The sequence below is a fragment of the Excalfactoria chinensis genome, chromosome 9, assembly GCF_039878825.1.
Source record: "Excalfactoria chinensis isolate bCotChi1 chromosome 9, bCotChi1.hap2, whole genome shotgun sequence".
In the NCBI taxonomy this organism is placed as follows: Eukaryota; Metazoa; Chordata; class Aves; order Galliformes; family Phasianidae; genus Excalfactoria; species Excalfactoria chinensis.
In genome coordinates, this window is record NC_092833.1 from 16277757 (window position 1) to 16293667 (window position 15911).

The 15911-nt window shown below is 44.7% G+C and overlaps 1 protein-coding gene across 5 annotated transcripts in view; it reads left to right on the forward strand.

Moving 5' to 3' along the window:
- The window catches only part of MECOM (MDS1 and EVI1 complex locus), a 297995-nt gene that overhangs the window by 258706 nt on the left and 23378 nt on the right, over window positions 1–15911 (forward strand). Inside the window, exons 1-5 of one of the 5 annotated variants that reach the window (XM_072344000.1) lie at window positions 6450–6563; window positions 6741–6843; window positions 8112–8328; window positions 10993–11140; window positions 12064–12220. In XM_072344000.1, the coding sequence (XP_072200101.1) occupies window positions 6495–6563; window positions 6741–6843; window positions 8112–8328; window positions 10993–11140; window positions 12064–12220 (694 nt within the window). In that variant the 5' untranslated portion in view covers window positions 6450–6494. Of the gene's footprint in view, window positions 1–6449; window positions 6564–6613; window positions 6656–6740; window positions 6844–7810; window positions 7916–8111; window positions 8329–10992; window positions 11141–12063; window positions 12221–15911 lie in introns of those variants that run through there. The other 4 variants (XM_072344001.1, XM_072343999.1, XM_072344003.1 and 1 more) reach the window with 4 other exon arrangements.

The following is a 15911-nucleotide window of genomic DNA, read 5'->3' on the forward strand; positions in this document are numbered from 1 at the left end:
TTTCTCTTTTTTTACTGTTTACATTTCTGAGATTTGGTAATGGTGGCTGTACGGCTGCCAATAATTTCTTTCATTCACTGGAGACTTGTTATTTATTTTGCATGGTGCCGGGCCGTTCATAATTCTATATTTTTATGGCTTATTGTTGCTGAGATTTGGAAATTAAAAATGGGTCGTCGTTCAAGTAGCTCGCCATGAGCTGCACGCTGTCAGCAGGAGATTGTTGCCCATTTGGCCCTCCTGAAACGCTGCACATTCGCCCACAGAATTGTACACGTACTCCAGCGTTTTATGACCAGGACCTAAAAAGTTAATGCTAAAAATGTGCTCTCGAATCTCAAACCAAAAAAAGCCTTTCTAACAGCTCCTCCTCCTGCTTTCCTCTGGCACGAGCTCACAAGAGGTAAAATAAAAAATATAATAGAGAGGCAGACTGGGAAATGGACGTTACATGGCCAGACGCAGCCATGTAGGAGTGACAAATGCAAGTCAGTGCATTGCACTGTGTCAGTCTGCTCCTGTAGCTCCTAGGCGGAAAAAAAGGAGAAGAGAACAGCAAGGTAAAGCAGAGAGCATGCACAGTGCTTGCAGCTCAAGCCAGAGCATCGCAGAAGCAATGCAGCCCCAGAAGTTTAGGGTGTGGGCTGAGCCAGGGTGCAGCCCACGTCCCCCTGTCCCTACATCCCTGGGGGCAGTGCCTCAGCACCCCGCACAGCACCCGGAGCATCCCCACCACAGGAGCCCTCCTGCACTCCTGAGGCACAGACACTTGATCAGCAGTAATTGTTCTCCTCTAATTGCTTCAACTCATCTGTAAAATTCGCAAGCAAACATTGTGCCGTACCTGAAAAGGTACAAGATCCTGCCAGCACTCGGCCTCACGCTGGCCGCAAGTTTATGCTACTAAATTCAAGCCTGAGTGACAGGCAGGTATGATTCCCAGACTGCTCGAGGCAGGATTTCGGTGCAGCTCAGCCCGATGTGTAATCTGGTCGCTCTGCTAAGCTGCACCTTCTGCATTTCACGAAAAGAGTGAAAGAAAAACATTTTTTTGTTGTTTTCTCGAGCAGACTTTTTTCAGAGGCATACCAGCCCGCCCCCCAACTCATGTTTGAGGTTAAGTTTCATCACTTGGGATCAGCTTTACAAAAGGCCTGGGCTCTTTCAGAGGGCTGCAGAAATGGGCTTTGCTGAGATGAAGAGCTCGATAATGGTGGGATGCAGTCAAAACATGCACGCGGGATGCAACTCGTATTTCATTTGATTGGAGGTGGAGGAAGGGTTTAAAAGCTGCATTTTTATTTTTATTTCTTTATTTCAAACAAAGCCGATCTAGGATTTCTCTTTGCTGTCTTCCTATTATCTCCTGTCATACCCAATCTAACCTGATCGTGTGTAATTCAACATGTATATGAATAATACAATTCCACAAACAGCACACTCTCATTTTTTCCTTTTCCCCAATGAGACTGCAGTGTGTGCAGAGCTGCAAAGTCTTGTCACCATTATTTGCTTGGAATGTGTTTTTTCAGCTCCAAGTCGGGAGTCAATAGCAGTTCCTGCTAACTTGGACAAGTCTCCTCTGTTATCTATCATTAAATATCTATTAGTTCCACTTTTGAGTGATTTCAGAATGATTAGCCCTGGTAGACTGTCTGGCAGTGCTGTCATCCCAGCAGAAGCATTATTTTTAAATATACATGTTAATGAAAGAGTGGTTGAAAATAAAGTAACTACAGTGATGGTGTGTTAGGGACTGTGACAAGTCCCAAGCACATTTTTAAGCTGGGATCACAGTCATCTTTAAGCTGTAATTTTTTCTTTTATTTCTTCCTTTCTTTCTTTATTTTTGTTGTTGTTTAGGTAAGGAAATGTTGCTTGCACTTTGAATTAGAACTTGTGTAGTTGCTTCTGTCTTGCTTATTGCTTGCAGACCTGTGACAGTGATGCGGCCACGTAACGCTGTAAAAGTGCGCTAAGCTTCCAGGTCTCCTGGAAGATTCCTGTTGTTTTATCTATGGAAAGCTGCACATGACTCACAGTCAGCTTGCTGAGGTTTTGGTTTGCTGCGTGAGCTGAAATAGGAGGGTTTTTGTTGGTTTGTTGTTAAATGTGCTCTTTTCCCATATACTTGAGTATATGCCCCTGCGGTGGGAGAAATCACAGTAGAAGAAACGCCCTTAATGTGCGCAGTGTCAGTGATACAATCGGAGGTGAGTGAACCTACTGCTGTAGGTTGCACCAGATCCGATCACATCTTACAAGTTTTACAAACTTTTGCAATCTACAGGCACAGCCTCATGTTTCAGGTTTTACTGCCTCTGCCCCCCCACCCCCCAGCACGGCGTGCAGCTCCCAGGCAGAGAAACACGGAGCCTCCTCCAGCAGCCCCAGACACACAACCACCTGCAAAGGTTGTGTATTTAACGAATAGTTTTGAGGCTTTGTTGTCAGAGAGTGAAATTAAGGTTTTGGCTGTTATGGGTCAGGAGGGCATGTGTGCACTGAGCTCACGCGGGGCCCTATTCTGTCATTATTCCTCCTACGAGTTATTAGTTTATTAAGCAAATAAAGCTTAATCCAGCTCCCACTGAAAACCTGTTTCCAGTGGAGCGAGGTCGTGCTTACATGGGGCTGGTGGAACCAGGAGCTCATCAGCTGCGGTTTTCCATTTGTGGCAATTAGAGGTGATGCTGTGCTGAGCCTCCTGCCCAGCGCCTGTGTTGTTGCAGCCCAGTGCTGCCAGCATCCTGCTCGAGCTTCGGCCTGTCCTGACGTGACCTGCAAAGAACTGCTCAGCACCAAACCGGCCGCTAATTGTCGCCTCTCTGCAAGGCGATAAGCTCTTCATTGATGATTAATAAAAGCAGAAGGGCGCGCTGTCTGCAAGCAGGAAAGCCGTTCGGTGATGAGAGCTGTCAAGTCCCACTTGCACGGCAGGGTTTGGAGGTTTTTAGATGCTGGCAGACAGTGGGGTGGCTGCTCACTGAGTGGTGTTCAGGAGTTTCTGTAGGATGTTGGAGGGCTGTGCCTTCTCTGCAGAACCGTGTGGGCCTGGGTGCAGGCAGTCATCAGAGGGGAAAGTGGGATCGTGCCAACGTCTGCAGGAGCTTGTCTGGATGTGGCAGTCTCTAACTCAGACCCTGGGCTAACATGCAGCAGAAACATGCCATGGAGGAAGGCATGAGCATCACTGGGAGGGGATGCAGAGCAGGATGTCCCGTGCTGAGACCGCCTGCAGTCTGACAGACACGGGCACTCTATATGCCATTTCAGGAGAACACGCTGAAACAGGGCTCAGTTTTCCCAATACAGCCCTCCAGCCTCAGCAGTTCCTCACCACAGACCGAGAGTTGACTTTTCGCCATTTGGACCTTTCTCCTCAGCTTTCCCCCATCAATTTCAGAGCCAGTTCTACGCTCATCCTCCCACTTCCCAGTGACACATACGCACGCACGGCAGCTCACAGAAATGCCTGTTTTTCCCCTCTCGGTGTCTGTGGCTGTGGGGAAGGCTGGGCCCTGCCGACACGGCCTGTGCCCCGCGGGGCACTTCAAAGCACGCAGCCCTGGGCCCTGCTCACAGGGAGCGAATTTTCACTATTATTTCAATTATTACAACTTCCTGCAGGGGTGGAAGGTCGTTCATAATTCACGCCTCTGTCATCTTTACACATGCCAAATGCAGTCTATTAAGCATAAATAAAATTTCAAGTGCCTGACCAGGAAAAGTAAACTGGGATTCATAACAATGAGGCCTTATTCATCCATTTAAAAGTAAATTGCGCGTGTTCCATTCTTCCCCTCCCCTTTCCCCCTCATGGGCAGCAGTTTGGGAGCTTTTCCTCCCGCCCAGTAGCGCACACACACAGGGCAGACACACAAGGCCTTCCAGGCCACTGCCTCCTCAGACCCCTGAACTCAGAAAGTGCTTCCAGACCTGGATCCGATGCTGCCCTTTCTATATAAACTGCAGTCACACACCACTGATCCCAGGGCATGTGAAAAGCACGTCTGGACTTGGCGTATTTTTTTTGCTTTCGGTTACATTTCTCCCTTGCATTTCACAGGGCAGGCTGGTACCTTCTCAGAGAGGGTAGTTTCTATGAGGTTTTAGGTGGGAAGAGTGAAAAAAAAAGCCTTAGACAATAAGGACATGTTGAAATCAGGTTATACTTACCTGCAGGGTCATTTTTTTTTTCTAATGTTCAGTATGTTTCATTTCAGTGGAAAGCAATTGTATATATAAACTCTTAGAGCAGGTGGGTTTTTTGTATGCACAGAGCTTTACTATTTTTAGTAATCGTTACAGTTGTTTTTTTAATAATAAGAATGTCAGAATGCCAGAACTAGAAATCTGAGACTAGGACCTTGTTTTAGTGGGCCTTAGTTTTGAGGTGCCAAATAAAACACATCACTCATCCTCATCAAAGGAGTTTTTCTGGGTGCCCCTCCATCTCTCTCCCCACAGAGGCTGGCCAGGCAATTTCTGCTCAGTTGCTTCATCATCTCTGATATTTTGGTATGTTTGAGTACCAACACAGCCAGGCTGGACAGCTGGCTCCGGAGTTTGCACCCTGCTGAGTGATTTGTCCTATGGCTGCAGGGAAGATGCTGCATCACACCAGGACTTTACAGCTAGATGAGATGCAGCGCAGCACAGTGCCGCACAGAGAAGACCCTCCTTGTGTGCCTGCTGGTCCATGTGTCCTTACTTTGCAACCAGAGGTGAAAAGATCGGTCAGAGTGTACTGGATGGGACAGTGTGAGCACTGGAAGAAAAATACTGAGGAAAATCACTCTGGTTTCTGTTAATGACTTTGTGTGGTTGCATTGCTGACCTCAGAAAAACAAGTGTTGCTCAAAGCATGTGTTCTCTGCAGCATTGGCATCAGCAAGAAGCTGCAGGACCGTGAGTGTGAGCACCACCTGTGTCCTCTTGTGTGTGACCCCAAAGAACATGAGGTAGACACTGTTGGCATTATATTTGCTCAAGGATTCCAAATGCTCTGATGTGGTTTTGTGTCCATGTAAATTAGTGGAAAACAAGATAAATGCAAGAGGGATGCTCCAAGTCTGCAAGCACAGCACTGCTGACCTCAGAACCATGCTCCTGGTTTTTAGGAAGCTGAACTGGGATGAGCCTGCAGTGCCCCAGCAGTGCTGCTGCTGTCAGTGAGGGCTGCAGGATGCAGCTTGTGTAGGATTATCTGACTGACAAGGGAAAAAAAGAGCCCAAGCAAGCCCTTCTGACAGCTGGGCAGGGCCATGTGGAAGATGAGGAACATCCTTAAGGGGGGAAGCTGCTTGTGAATGTCTGCTTTTGTCTTTTTGGAGTGATATTCCCTGTAAGCAGGAGGCTGCAGTGTGAGTTTGTTGTGCTTGACTTGGGACACTGGGTGGTGGGATACAGTGACTCTAGAAGTCTCTGGGCTAGCATCTACCAGAGCAGCTTTTGGGGCAAGGCAAAGAAAAGAAAACAAATCAGAGGAAATGCGTCTTCTTTAGTTAGTTTTAGGCAGTTAGCACATATCTACAGGCAGGGGCTGCCTGTGCAGCAATAACCATTAGGCTGTACAGCCACCTCCTGGAGGCCCTGGGTAGCTGCTCTGTGCTGTGTAGAGCTGGGTGATGTGCTGTGCATGGGGAATATGCTGTGCAGAGGGAGTATGCTGTGCAATAGGCTGTGCAAGGGAGATACGCTGTGTGAGGGGAATAATGCTCTGTGCAAGAGGGATACCTGCATCTGGCCTGTGGCAAAACAGCTGTTGACTTTTTGCCTTTCTCTCATGGCACTAGAATGAGTCTTTAGAGTTAATAGTTAGAGGGTAAAACCTTTAAAAATACACTAAACAGACAGAATGCAAATACATCTTTTGTTAGGCTAGGAAACATAGCTTTCATGTGGTTTTGTTTAACAAGGCCTGAGGAAGTTACTAATATTTATTTGAGTGGCTTCTTGGAGATTTTTAGTGTTCCTCGTGTTTTCTCCTGAGAGGAAAAAGCAGCCAAATGGATTTTTTTGCAGCTTCCTTTTGGCAGAGCCTGGCAGCATAGCATGAGCTTGCCCTGGATGTGTGGTACCAAGGGTGCATGGCTCCTGCCCCTCTGCTGGACTCCTTCCCAGTGACAGGCATGGTGTCCCTGAAGAGGAGACCAGTTGCCACCTGTGGCTGAGGCTGCTGACAAGCATCTGTGCATATCTTTGTCCTGGATGAGTTGTTCCTTTGGTTCCCATTTGAAACTAAAGAGTAGAGAAGCATGCTGCATTGTACAAGCCCCTTCCCTCGTTACTCTCTAGGCTACCTAAGTAATAGAAGCAGGTGGGGTTGGATGCCCACATGTTGATCAGCAGGACTTCCTTAGAAGTGATTTAGTTATTTTCTTCATGGCAACCAACAGGAACAATGTTCTTTGTGTTGGTCATTCAGGGACATGTTTTATTGGCACCTTGGCTGGTAGGTTTGGTATAATTAAGTATGTGAATTGCTGGTGATGTTTGCAGTCATCATGCAGTTTGCTTTACAGCAGAGGCTGTTGAAAGCAGCTTCCCCGTTATCACAGGTAAGGCAGAAAGAAGCAGCTCTGGGGCTGAAAGAGCTCAGCTGCACAGCCCAGGCTGCCCATCCCCAGCACTTAGCAGCACCTGTGTTGGGGTGGGTTGGGTGTGTGATGTCAGTCCTGCAGCACTCACTGCCTCTTTGCCTTTCGTGGTATTCACCCTCGCTTTCTCTTTTGCAGATATTCTACAGAGTAGTGGCAGACATTGAGCCAGGAGAGGAGCTATTACTGTTCATGAAGAGTGAAGATTATTCACATGAAACAATGGCTCCGGACATTCATGGTTAGCCACTTCTTATCTAATATGAAATGTCATTGAAATTAAGCAAAAAGCTAGGGAGATTTCTCCTCTGCTGCAACACCTTTGAATTCCAGAATAGCTTATGAGCAGCTGAAGAGGACAGTTGGGCTATGATTGCATTTGTCTACCACCTGCCCTTAGCAGACCTGCCAGTCTGTTAAGCTCTGCTTTTCAAAGATGATTTTTTCTCACCATTGCATTCCTGCACCTCTTGGTGTTTTTTGGCCTTCATATACGCAAACCTCTAGAGCAGAAATGGGGTCTGCAGGTGTAACTTAATCTGGTTTTGGGTATTGCAGAAGGAGGAATGGAATCCATGTCATTATCTCCAGTCTGTGCTGGTCTTTCAAGACTAAAATGAGCGGACCCCAATTATAGCTGTTTTGGATTGGTTGTGTCTTGTTGATTTATTTATTTATTGGTCAGTTTGTCAAAAAAAAATGTTCTTTTAAAAAGAGAACATCTCAGGTTCTTAATGTTTCTGTCTCTTTTGGGAACACAGCCAACATTCCTCCTTGTGCTCATTAATTATTTAAGCAACACACAGGTGCTTCATCTTCAGTTCCTGACTTGTGCCCAAAACAGGGCGTGTGGCTGCCCATGTGGGCCATCAGTAGAAAATCCTACAGTGCACTGTGAACAGCTTTTCTTCACCTCTTCGTTTTGGGATTTTCTTTAGCTAATCTATTATTTGATAAGAGCTAGTAATTAATAGAATGAAATATTCACTCCAAAGAAGCACTTAAGTGGTCTTCCACAGTCATTTTCAGTAAGAAATGGCTTGTGACTGTTATTAGATATCTGGCTCACCTGGGATGCTGGAAGAGAAACTCTAATGGAAATAAAGAGACTTGTAAAAACACCTTTTTGGCTATTTCGGTTGCTGACATTTGTGTAAGTTTACTTTATTCAGGAAGTCAGAGACTGTCAGCCTCTTGTAGATATCCACCTTAGAACATGCATATCCCCTTTAAAGTAGTTTGAAACACATTGACTTTTGTCCCAAGCCAACGTTAGGGATTCCCATTGGATGTGTCACCCAGGCAGTTAACAGGTAACATTACATAGTTATATATTACAGAATTGAAGTATTATTATAGAGTATCATAAAGCATCATCTGTTGTCATTGTTTTTAATATTTTTCACTGAATAACTTTATTTAACCACACAGTTGTGGATCTGCTGAGAGTAACTTAAAATGACCCCAAAGTGATGTTAATCTCCTTATGCCAACCCTTTTGTCTTGCAGAGGAGCGCCAGTATCGCTGCGAGGACTGCGACCAGCTCTTTGAGTCCAAGGCTGAGCTGGTGGACCACCAGAAGTTCCCCTGCAGCACACCACACTCTGCCTTCTCCATGGTGGAAGAGGACTTCCAGAAAAAGCTTGAGAATGAGAACGACCTTCGGGATGTGCACGAAATCCAGGAGTGTAAAGAGTGTGATCAGGTCTTCCCAGACTTACAAAGGTAGGATTAAGTGCTTAGAATGTGACTGAGTAAGGCAAATTCTCTAATGGCTTCAGTCAAATCACAGGGCATCAGGCAGGGCAGAATTGGATATCTTGTGTACAAACCAATGGTAAAGGTAAATAAGTTTCACTGCTCATTGGTTTTAGAGCATGGAAATCAATGGAGTCCTGATAGATCACAAATTAAGTCCTTAATAGATGCCTTAAATTAAGAACTGAATGCTTTGATAATGGCATGTTTAGTTGGCATGAGTAGGGCTGGTGGCAGTGAAGTCAGAGGAGTGATTATAGCTCAAATGAATTGAGGTCTGGTCTCCTTATTTTTAGGTAGAAATAAATTAGAACACCTCTGAGTGGTGTTCATTTGGTAATACCGATTTTATCTTTGCAAACAAGCCATGCTAGGCAGAGGCAGGTTGGTTAGACTGCGTTCTAGATATTACTGTATGTTATCATATATATTTACGTATACACACATATATAAACTCTTCTGTTTTGAAACACTGGGATTCATCTTTTTCTTATATATACCCGTCTGTTTAAACAGACAGACCTATATGCCTCCGTCCCCAAAATACGTATAGGTAGGAATATGAACAAAAAGTCCAGCTTTATATGCTGCAGATGATTCCCATCACTGTAGTTCTTTTCTGGCTGCTTATAATGTATCACAGTGTAGCAAATTTTGCCAGTTGCTGAAAGATACTGGGAATGCTCAGGAGCTTCTGTAGTACATTGTTCACAAATTCATGTTTGGGTATGTTCAGTTTGAGGATGCAGGAAGGTTGACCTCAGCCAACATGTAGCAGTTGTGCTGATCTATCTTAAAGGCAGATCCTGGATGAGATCAGATGAGATCAGGATGCAGTGTCACACAACCTGCTCGTTCCAGTTTCACAGTGTGAATGACGACAAAATGAAAGCAGAGTGTACCAAACACTGCTCTTGTAGGTCGGCCTCACGTTTGTGCAGGTACAGTGTTGTCTTCACTGGCTGCTGTTGAGCTGTATTCAGCTCTACGTGTCTAATTTTCAGTCTGAGTGATTGATTCGGGTTGGTGGATGAAGTCAGAAGGGCTGCAACAGTGTTGTGTGCAGCATAGGCTGGGACTGTGACATCTTTCCACACTGTAAGTTATTTGGTGTTGAAGTTCTTTTCTGCCTGGGAACCAGAGGACAATATCAAACATATGGGAATCATTGAGCAAATGTAAATTTAGCTTAAAATATTAAATATTGAAGAGAAAGGGCAGAAAACAAAGAAGGAGTCATCATAAATAGACGGGCAGTACTGTGAAAAAGAGTGAAAAATGAGAAAGAATGCAGTCATTCTCCAAACTCTTGAATTATTGAGAAGCTAATACACCACAAAGACAGTTCACAGCAAAAAAAAAAAAAAAAAAGTACAGAAGCATGTTATATAGGGATTATATAAAACAAAAGGCTCGAATGAGCTGTGCTTGAGGGTGTGTGTAATTAAATTGAGAAAGAGCTGAGTGTGAAGATTGAGGTTTGTGGGTGGTGAATCCACATCAGGTGCCTGGGACCTCTCTAGGTCTTATGGCAGGTTTGTTTACCAGGGCATGATGGAGATACAGCTGTTATCTAAGTGCTCAGAGGCAAAGCAAGAAATATTTTTCCCTGAAGAAGAAAGCCTAAGAGGGGTAGAACTCAAGAGCATCAGCAGGATGAAAGAATTTCTGTTACTTGTAGCTGAGGATGTAAGTTGCCATTTGGACTATACAACAGAGGACAAACTGTAAGCCCCTCAGGTTTTGTCTACAGATTCAGCAGAGATCATTGGGAACATCAACAGGGAAGCACCTAATCTGTGCTGGCTAGAAACCCTTTTCCAATGGCTTTTCTGTGAATCCCCGTTTATGTTATACACTGATCTCTCTGCAAGCAGTAGCGTGAGCTGTAGCTTGATATATGACCAACGTATTTAAACATAGGTTTGCAGCTGATGAATTCTAAAAGAGGAATTCAGAAAACTCAGAGGTGAAAATGAATTCAAAGATGAACAACAGCAATTAGATGAGGATTGAGTATGCTGCTAATAGTCTGAACCAACTGCTAAGAAATGAATGAATAAACAACTAGAACTGAACACACTTCATAATCATCAAACATAACTTTAAGTTATTAAACTTTAAGTCATAACATTAAGTGTTCTGTGTTCAGAAGCTTTGCTCTGTTCACTTAAGCTCCTTCTGCGTTCCACTGGTGGAGTTATTTCTGATCTATTCCTGCTGCAAGAAAAATAGATTCCCATCAGAGGAGTGAGACCACATCAGACAGTAGGTTCCTGGGTGTGTTTAGAGTGAAAGCAATAAGGCAGAAATGATTCAGACTGCAGGGAGGAATTACTGGAGTGAAATATTGAGAGGTGTATGAAATAATCTCCTTTGGGAGTGATGGAAGCATAATCTTCTGAAGCATTTGCAAGTGGCCTGGTGAAACATCAGACAGTGTTACTGTGGGATGGAGGGGATGCTCTGCCTCCTAGTGGGATGTGCCTGGGGCTCAAAGGACCTGGGTCTGTCAGGATTGGGCTTTTGGGGCTTGCTTTTTTTTCCCCTCTTTTTGTTGTGGTTTGGAGGTGACCTGCTCTATTGTCTCCTCTTCTTGCGCTGATGTTCCGCTCATTCCTGTTTCTGCAGCCTGGAGAAGCACATGCTGTCCCACAGCGAGGAGCGGGAGTACAAGTGCGACCAGTGCCCCAAAGCTTTCAACTGGAAGTCCAACTTGATACGTCACCAAATGTCGCATGACAGCGGCAAGCACTACGAGTGTGAGAACTGTGCCAAGGTACAGTGAATTTGTAGGCTGTTTTTGAGTGCCTGGGGTCAGCTGGGGGTGGGCTGTGTGAGGGTGTAGGGATCCTGCAGTGCTTGTTTCATGAGGATTTAAACCTTCGCTTTGTATATGTTAGCTTTCTGCCCCTTTTGGTTTAGAAAGATGCTGCTGCAATACAAAGCAAAATAAGAAAAATAAAATGCTAGGTTCTGGCTGTGCTAAGTGAGTGCAACCATCTCATCTCCAGAGCATCTGCATTACCTCCCAGCACTGGGCTCACTACTCAGGTTATTGGTAGGAGATGTGGTGGTCTACATTTGTTTTCACAAGACTCTCAAAGCCTGGGCCTTTTGCATAAGGGCTTTGTCATTTTTAAGTAGATTTTCTGCAATAACAGGGATTTTGTGTTGACCTGATACTCATAAGATGCAGCCAAGGCCTAGATGCTGGGACTGTGAGCGGAATTTCTTGTTACCAAGCCCTCAGCCAAGTATTTCTGTTGCAGCCATGATTCAGGTAGCCATGTTTTGACTTTCTGTGAGGATGCCAAGCAGGAAATCACTGGCCTGAAAAGCATGACTTCCAATCACAGGGGCAAATGAATCTGTTGTGGTGGTTGCAAAGGGGTTTATTTGCGAGATACGGTTTAGTGGCTGGTGGTAGCAAGGCTAATGGGAGGATGGTTGGACTAGATGATCTTGTAGGTCCTTTCCAACCTTGCGATTCTGTAACCACTCCATCATATATTTGGCTGACCCTGTAAAAATGAGGCCCCATCCAGCTGGCACAGCTCCCATTGATTCCCTTTGGCCAGGCTGCAGCACAACAAGCAGCCACTGGTTTTAGTCTTATAAGGCTCCCGATAGCTCTGGGTTTTGTGCTAAGTGGCTTCTTCCACAGTTAAGTTTCTTGGTTAATCAGTACTCATTTCCTAGCAGGTTTTCACGGACCCCAGCAACCTCCAGAGGCACATTCGTTCCCAGCATGTTGGGGCTCGTGCTCACGCTTGTCCAGAGTGTGGCAAAACGTTTGCCACATCTTCAGGCCTCAAACAGCATAAACACATCCACAGCAGTGTCAAACCCTTTATATGTAAGTCTTCCACTAAGCGCCTTCGGTTAAGTGTTTTTCTTTTGTCAAAAAAAGTGTAACCTGCAAGCAGGAGGTTTTGTTGTGCTTCCTTGGTGTTTCCCACTGGTTTCATGGGGGCTGTGAGTTACTAAATGAGAACTGAGTAATTCACAGTCTGATGCAAAGCATTATTTTCATATGGTTTTCCTTTCCAGGCAGACACTGCATGCTGTATAAATGTACCTTTTGTCCCTGGGATATTTTTCCATGCATAGATGCAAAGAGCAAGCAGGGAGGGAGTTTTGGCAAGAAGGAGCTGTGCTTTGCACCATGCTGAGCTGGCTGCTCTCTTTCTTGCTCCTTTGCAGCAGCACCAGCTCCCATGCTTCATGCGGTGCTGGACCCAGATTCATTGGGCATTAGGCATAGCCAGCAGGACCGGAAAGGCTGCTTTGCTTTAGAAATTAATTTTGGGCCACTGAGTCTCAACAGCAGGTAGCATGGTGGGAATTGGAAAGAAAACCTTAAAGCCAGTCTATTTCAGCCAGAAGAGCTTGCCTTGCTCCTCGAAGCTCTTTTGCATGCCCTGAAGTTAAGTATTGGGTTTAGCTATAAGAGCTTTGCCAACAGCTGCTCCAGCAATAAAACTTGCCTCCCATGTGGGTCTGACTACACTGGGCTATAAATCAGGTCCTCAGAGTCCTCCTCCCAGGAGTTGTGTTTGCTACTTGGCCAGATTCTGCTGTGAGATGGAGGAATCTGGGTGCACAGTAGTGTTGCAAGTTACTTTCTCTTCCTTTCACCAGGGAAGCAGATGCAGAAAATATTTTAAGAATATTGTTCTGGCAAGTGCTAATCTCCACCATGGTCTTCTCAGGCAGCCATTATGGCTCGGAAAGCTCTTTATGACCTCCTCTCTTTGTTTTCTAAACTTCAACTTTTGCTACTCTCAACAAGAATTTACCAAAATGTCGTCTTGATACTTTTTTCCAGCTGACTGTATTTTCTGTACTCGTAATGCACTCTAAGTCTGACAGAGGTGGCACCTCACCCAGGTGAGTTATAGCAGCAGAGGACAGCAAAGCTGGAGTTCTACCCCGCACTGCATTGTCCCGCTCAATGGAGTGGGCACCTACAGCTGGTGTTTTTAGCTCCTCAGTGAAACACCTGCTTAGGAGTTCAATAGTGCTGGTTTGACGTGTGCTTTGAGTCTTTCCGAACCTCAGCCCATGGCTTGAAAGAATCATTTGTGGAAAGTCTGTCTATCTGCCATTGAGTTAGATAATCCTTTTGTTTGGGCTTCTTCAGTAAGAAAATGTGTAACAAACGAAGTCTAATAAGAAACATCACTAAAAAAAATCTTAAATCTAGGACTACAAGTTAAATAATTACATTTTATAACTACTAATAATACACTTTATAACTACTAGACAACATTAACTTCTGGCCCATGGATATTAAATCTTCAGCTAGTCCTCTTATAGTCCATGCCCTACAAAGAAGTGTAAAAATGGCGCCTATCTTAAATGAAATAATCCCTAATTGTTTTGGTTTTTTTTTTTTAATGTTACTATTTACTCTGATAAATCAAACCAGCAACCAGTATTCTTGAAATGAACAGAATGAGAGATGAAAACTCACTGAGCAATCTCTGAATAATAGGCATGTAATTACAGAACAAAAGGGTTTGGAGACCACATGTTCGGTAGGCTTTGCTGAGCCATGGGAGGGAGGTAGGGTCACCTCAAGGAGATATCTGTTTTCCACCAAGAGGCCACACACCATGATTTACTCTACCAGTCTGTTTATGGCAACTGTCTCTTATTACAGTGCACCGCCTAAGCTTGAGTGAAAACTCACCAACACCAAGGTAATTACTCACTGCTTTTGCAGAATGTCCAGCCTCTCCAAATAGAAACCACATGCCATAATAGGTCGAACACACTCAAAATAGTACTTACAGTAATTTTTTTTTAATAAGCAGAAAATATGCAAACTTAACTGCTAGCTAATTTGGGGGCCAGAGACAATTGCAGTGCAGAGTGCGCTTTAGCATGAGATGAATTTTTTCGATGTGGGAGACAGGCTGGGATTTTGTGTTAAACTTGGGTCTGCGCACCAATAAAAGTTGCAAGGAGGGAAGCTTCCCTTACAAGTTAGTTGCTTAAAAGTACGGTGCTAAGATATAAAGGATGTAATAAGGTGTAACAGGAGAAATCAAACCCAGCTTCTGTTGCTTTGATATGTGGAAGCAATTAAAGTTGATAACCGCCCCCCATCTACTAAATTTTGAGCAAAGCTTTACTTGGAAATAAAAGTCATGTGGTGAAAAAGAGGTAGATCTTGTAACAGGGACTTGCCTGGGCAGTCCTAGCTCCTCATACCCAGTAGAAGTCAAGGCAGCACAGTGACTCACCCCCAACCCCCCCCCCCCAAACCTTTGCCATTTAATGGAGGATAATAAGTTTTAATGGAAGTTGATAATATATCGATGTTCCTTAAAGGGAGAACATTCTGAACTTTAGGAAGACTAGATCTCTCCTCTCCTCTCCTCTCCTCTCCTCTCCTCTCCTCTCCTCTCCTCTCCTCTCCTCTCCTCTCCTCTCCTCTCCTCTCCTCTCCTCTCCTCTCCTCTCCTCTCCTCTCCTCTCCTCTCCATTGTTGTTGTTTTGTTTTCCTTCTGTTTCTTTCCTTGTGAATGAAGATTTCCAGCAGGAACACTGACTGATACACGGCAACAAACATTCTTCCTGAATTACTGCATTACAAATTTCCTGTCTTTGGGCCCAATTCTGCGTACTTTACCCCATGAATTGTCAACGAGATGTGAATAGGGAAAAGGGGTGGGTGCAGCATGGGCAGAATCAGGCCCTCAAACAATAGGAGCATTGTTGCTGAGATATGGAGCAGCCTGCTGAAGAGGTAAACAGTTAAGACATGACAACAAGTGGTCAAGTTTCTCAAGGGCAGAGATTTGGACGAGCAGGAAGGTTAGTGCAGGCCCCGGTGTGAGTGGAAGTCAGAGGACGTGATTGCAGTTCATGGGAACCAACAGTGCAGGATGGGATACATTCAATTCAGTTTCCTCTGCAGGCTTAAAATAGAGCCATTGTAAATTATGTCAGACTGTCTCAAATCTTGAAAATGATTGTTAAAAAGGCCTCAGAATACACAATGTGTATTGTTGTGTGGCTTTGATGTGTGAAAGATGAGAGCTTATGATATAACGCAAATTAAATAAAAATACAGTAACCACTTGCTTTTTCCTGGCTGGAAAAAAAAAAAAAGAGGGTGGGGGGGGGGGGGGGAATTTATTACAGAGGGATAATCACTGCTTACTGTTACTGTTGTTGCCTTGTTTTTAAACAAAGCCAGAGCTGATACCAGTAGAAGCAAATTAGTCCAGAGGTGCTGACAAATGTTAATGTATTGAAAGAGCACAGCCTGGGGACCTGCCTGCAGTTCCTGCTGGTCCAAAGGGTGGGAAAAGAGGACAGAAAAAAAATGGTATCCTAAGTTAAATGCAAGAAGGAAAATAAATGTGCTATGAAGCTGCTCTAGAGAACTAAAAGAATCCCATTTGGTTCAGCTACACTGTTTGCTCTCTGTAGTAGTGTGTATCTCACCTTGCGCTGGTGATGGAGACACTTTCAGCCTCTTGCTACCAAAACTGCTGTCTGGGAGCCGTGCTGTGGCACAATGAGTGTTATGG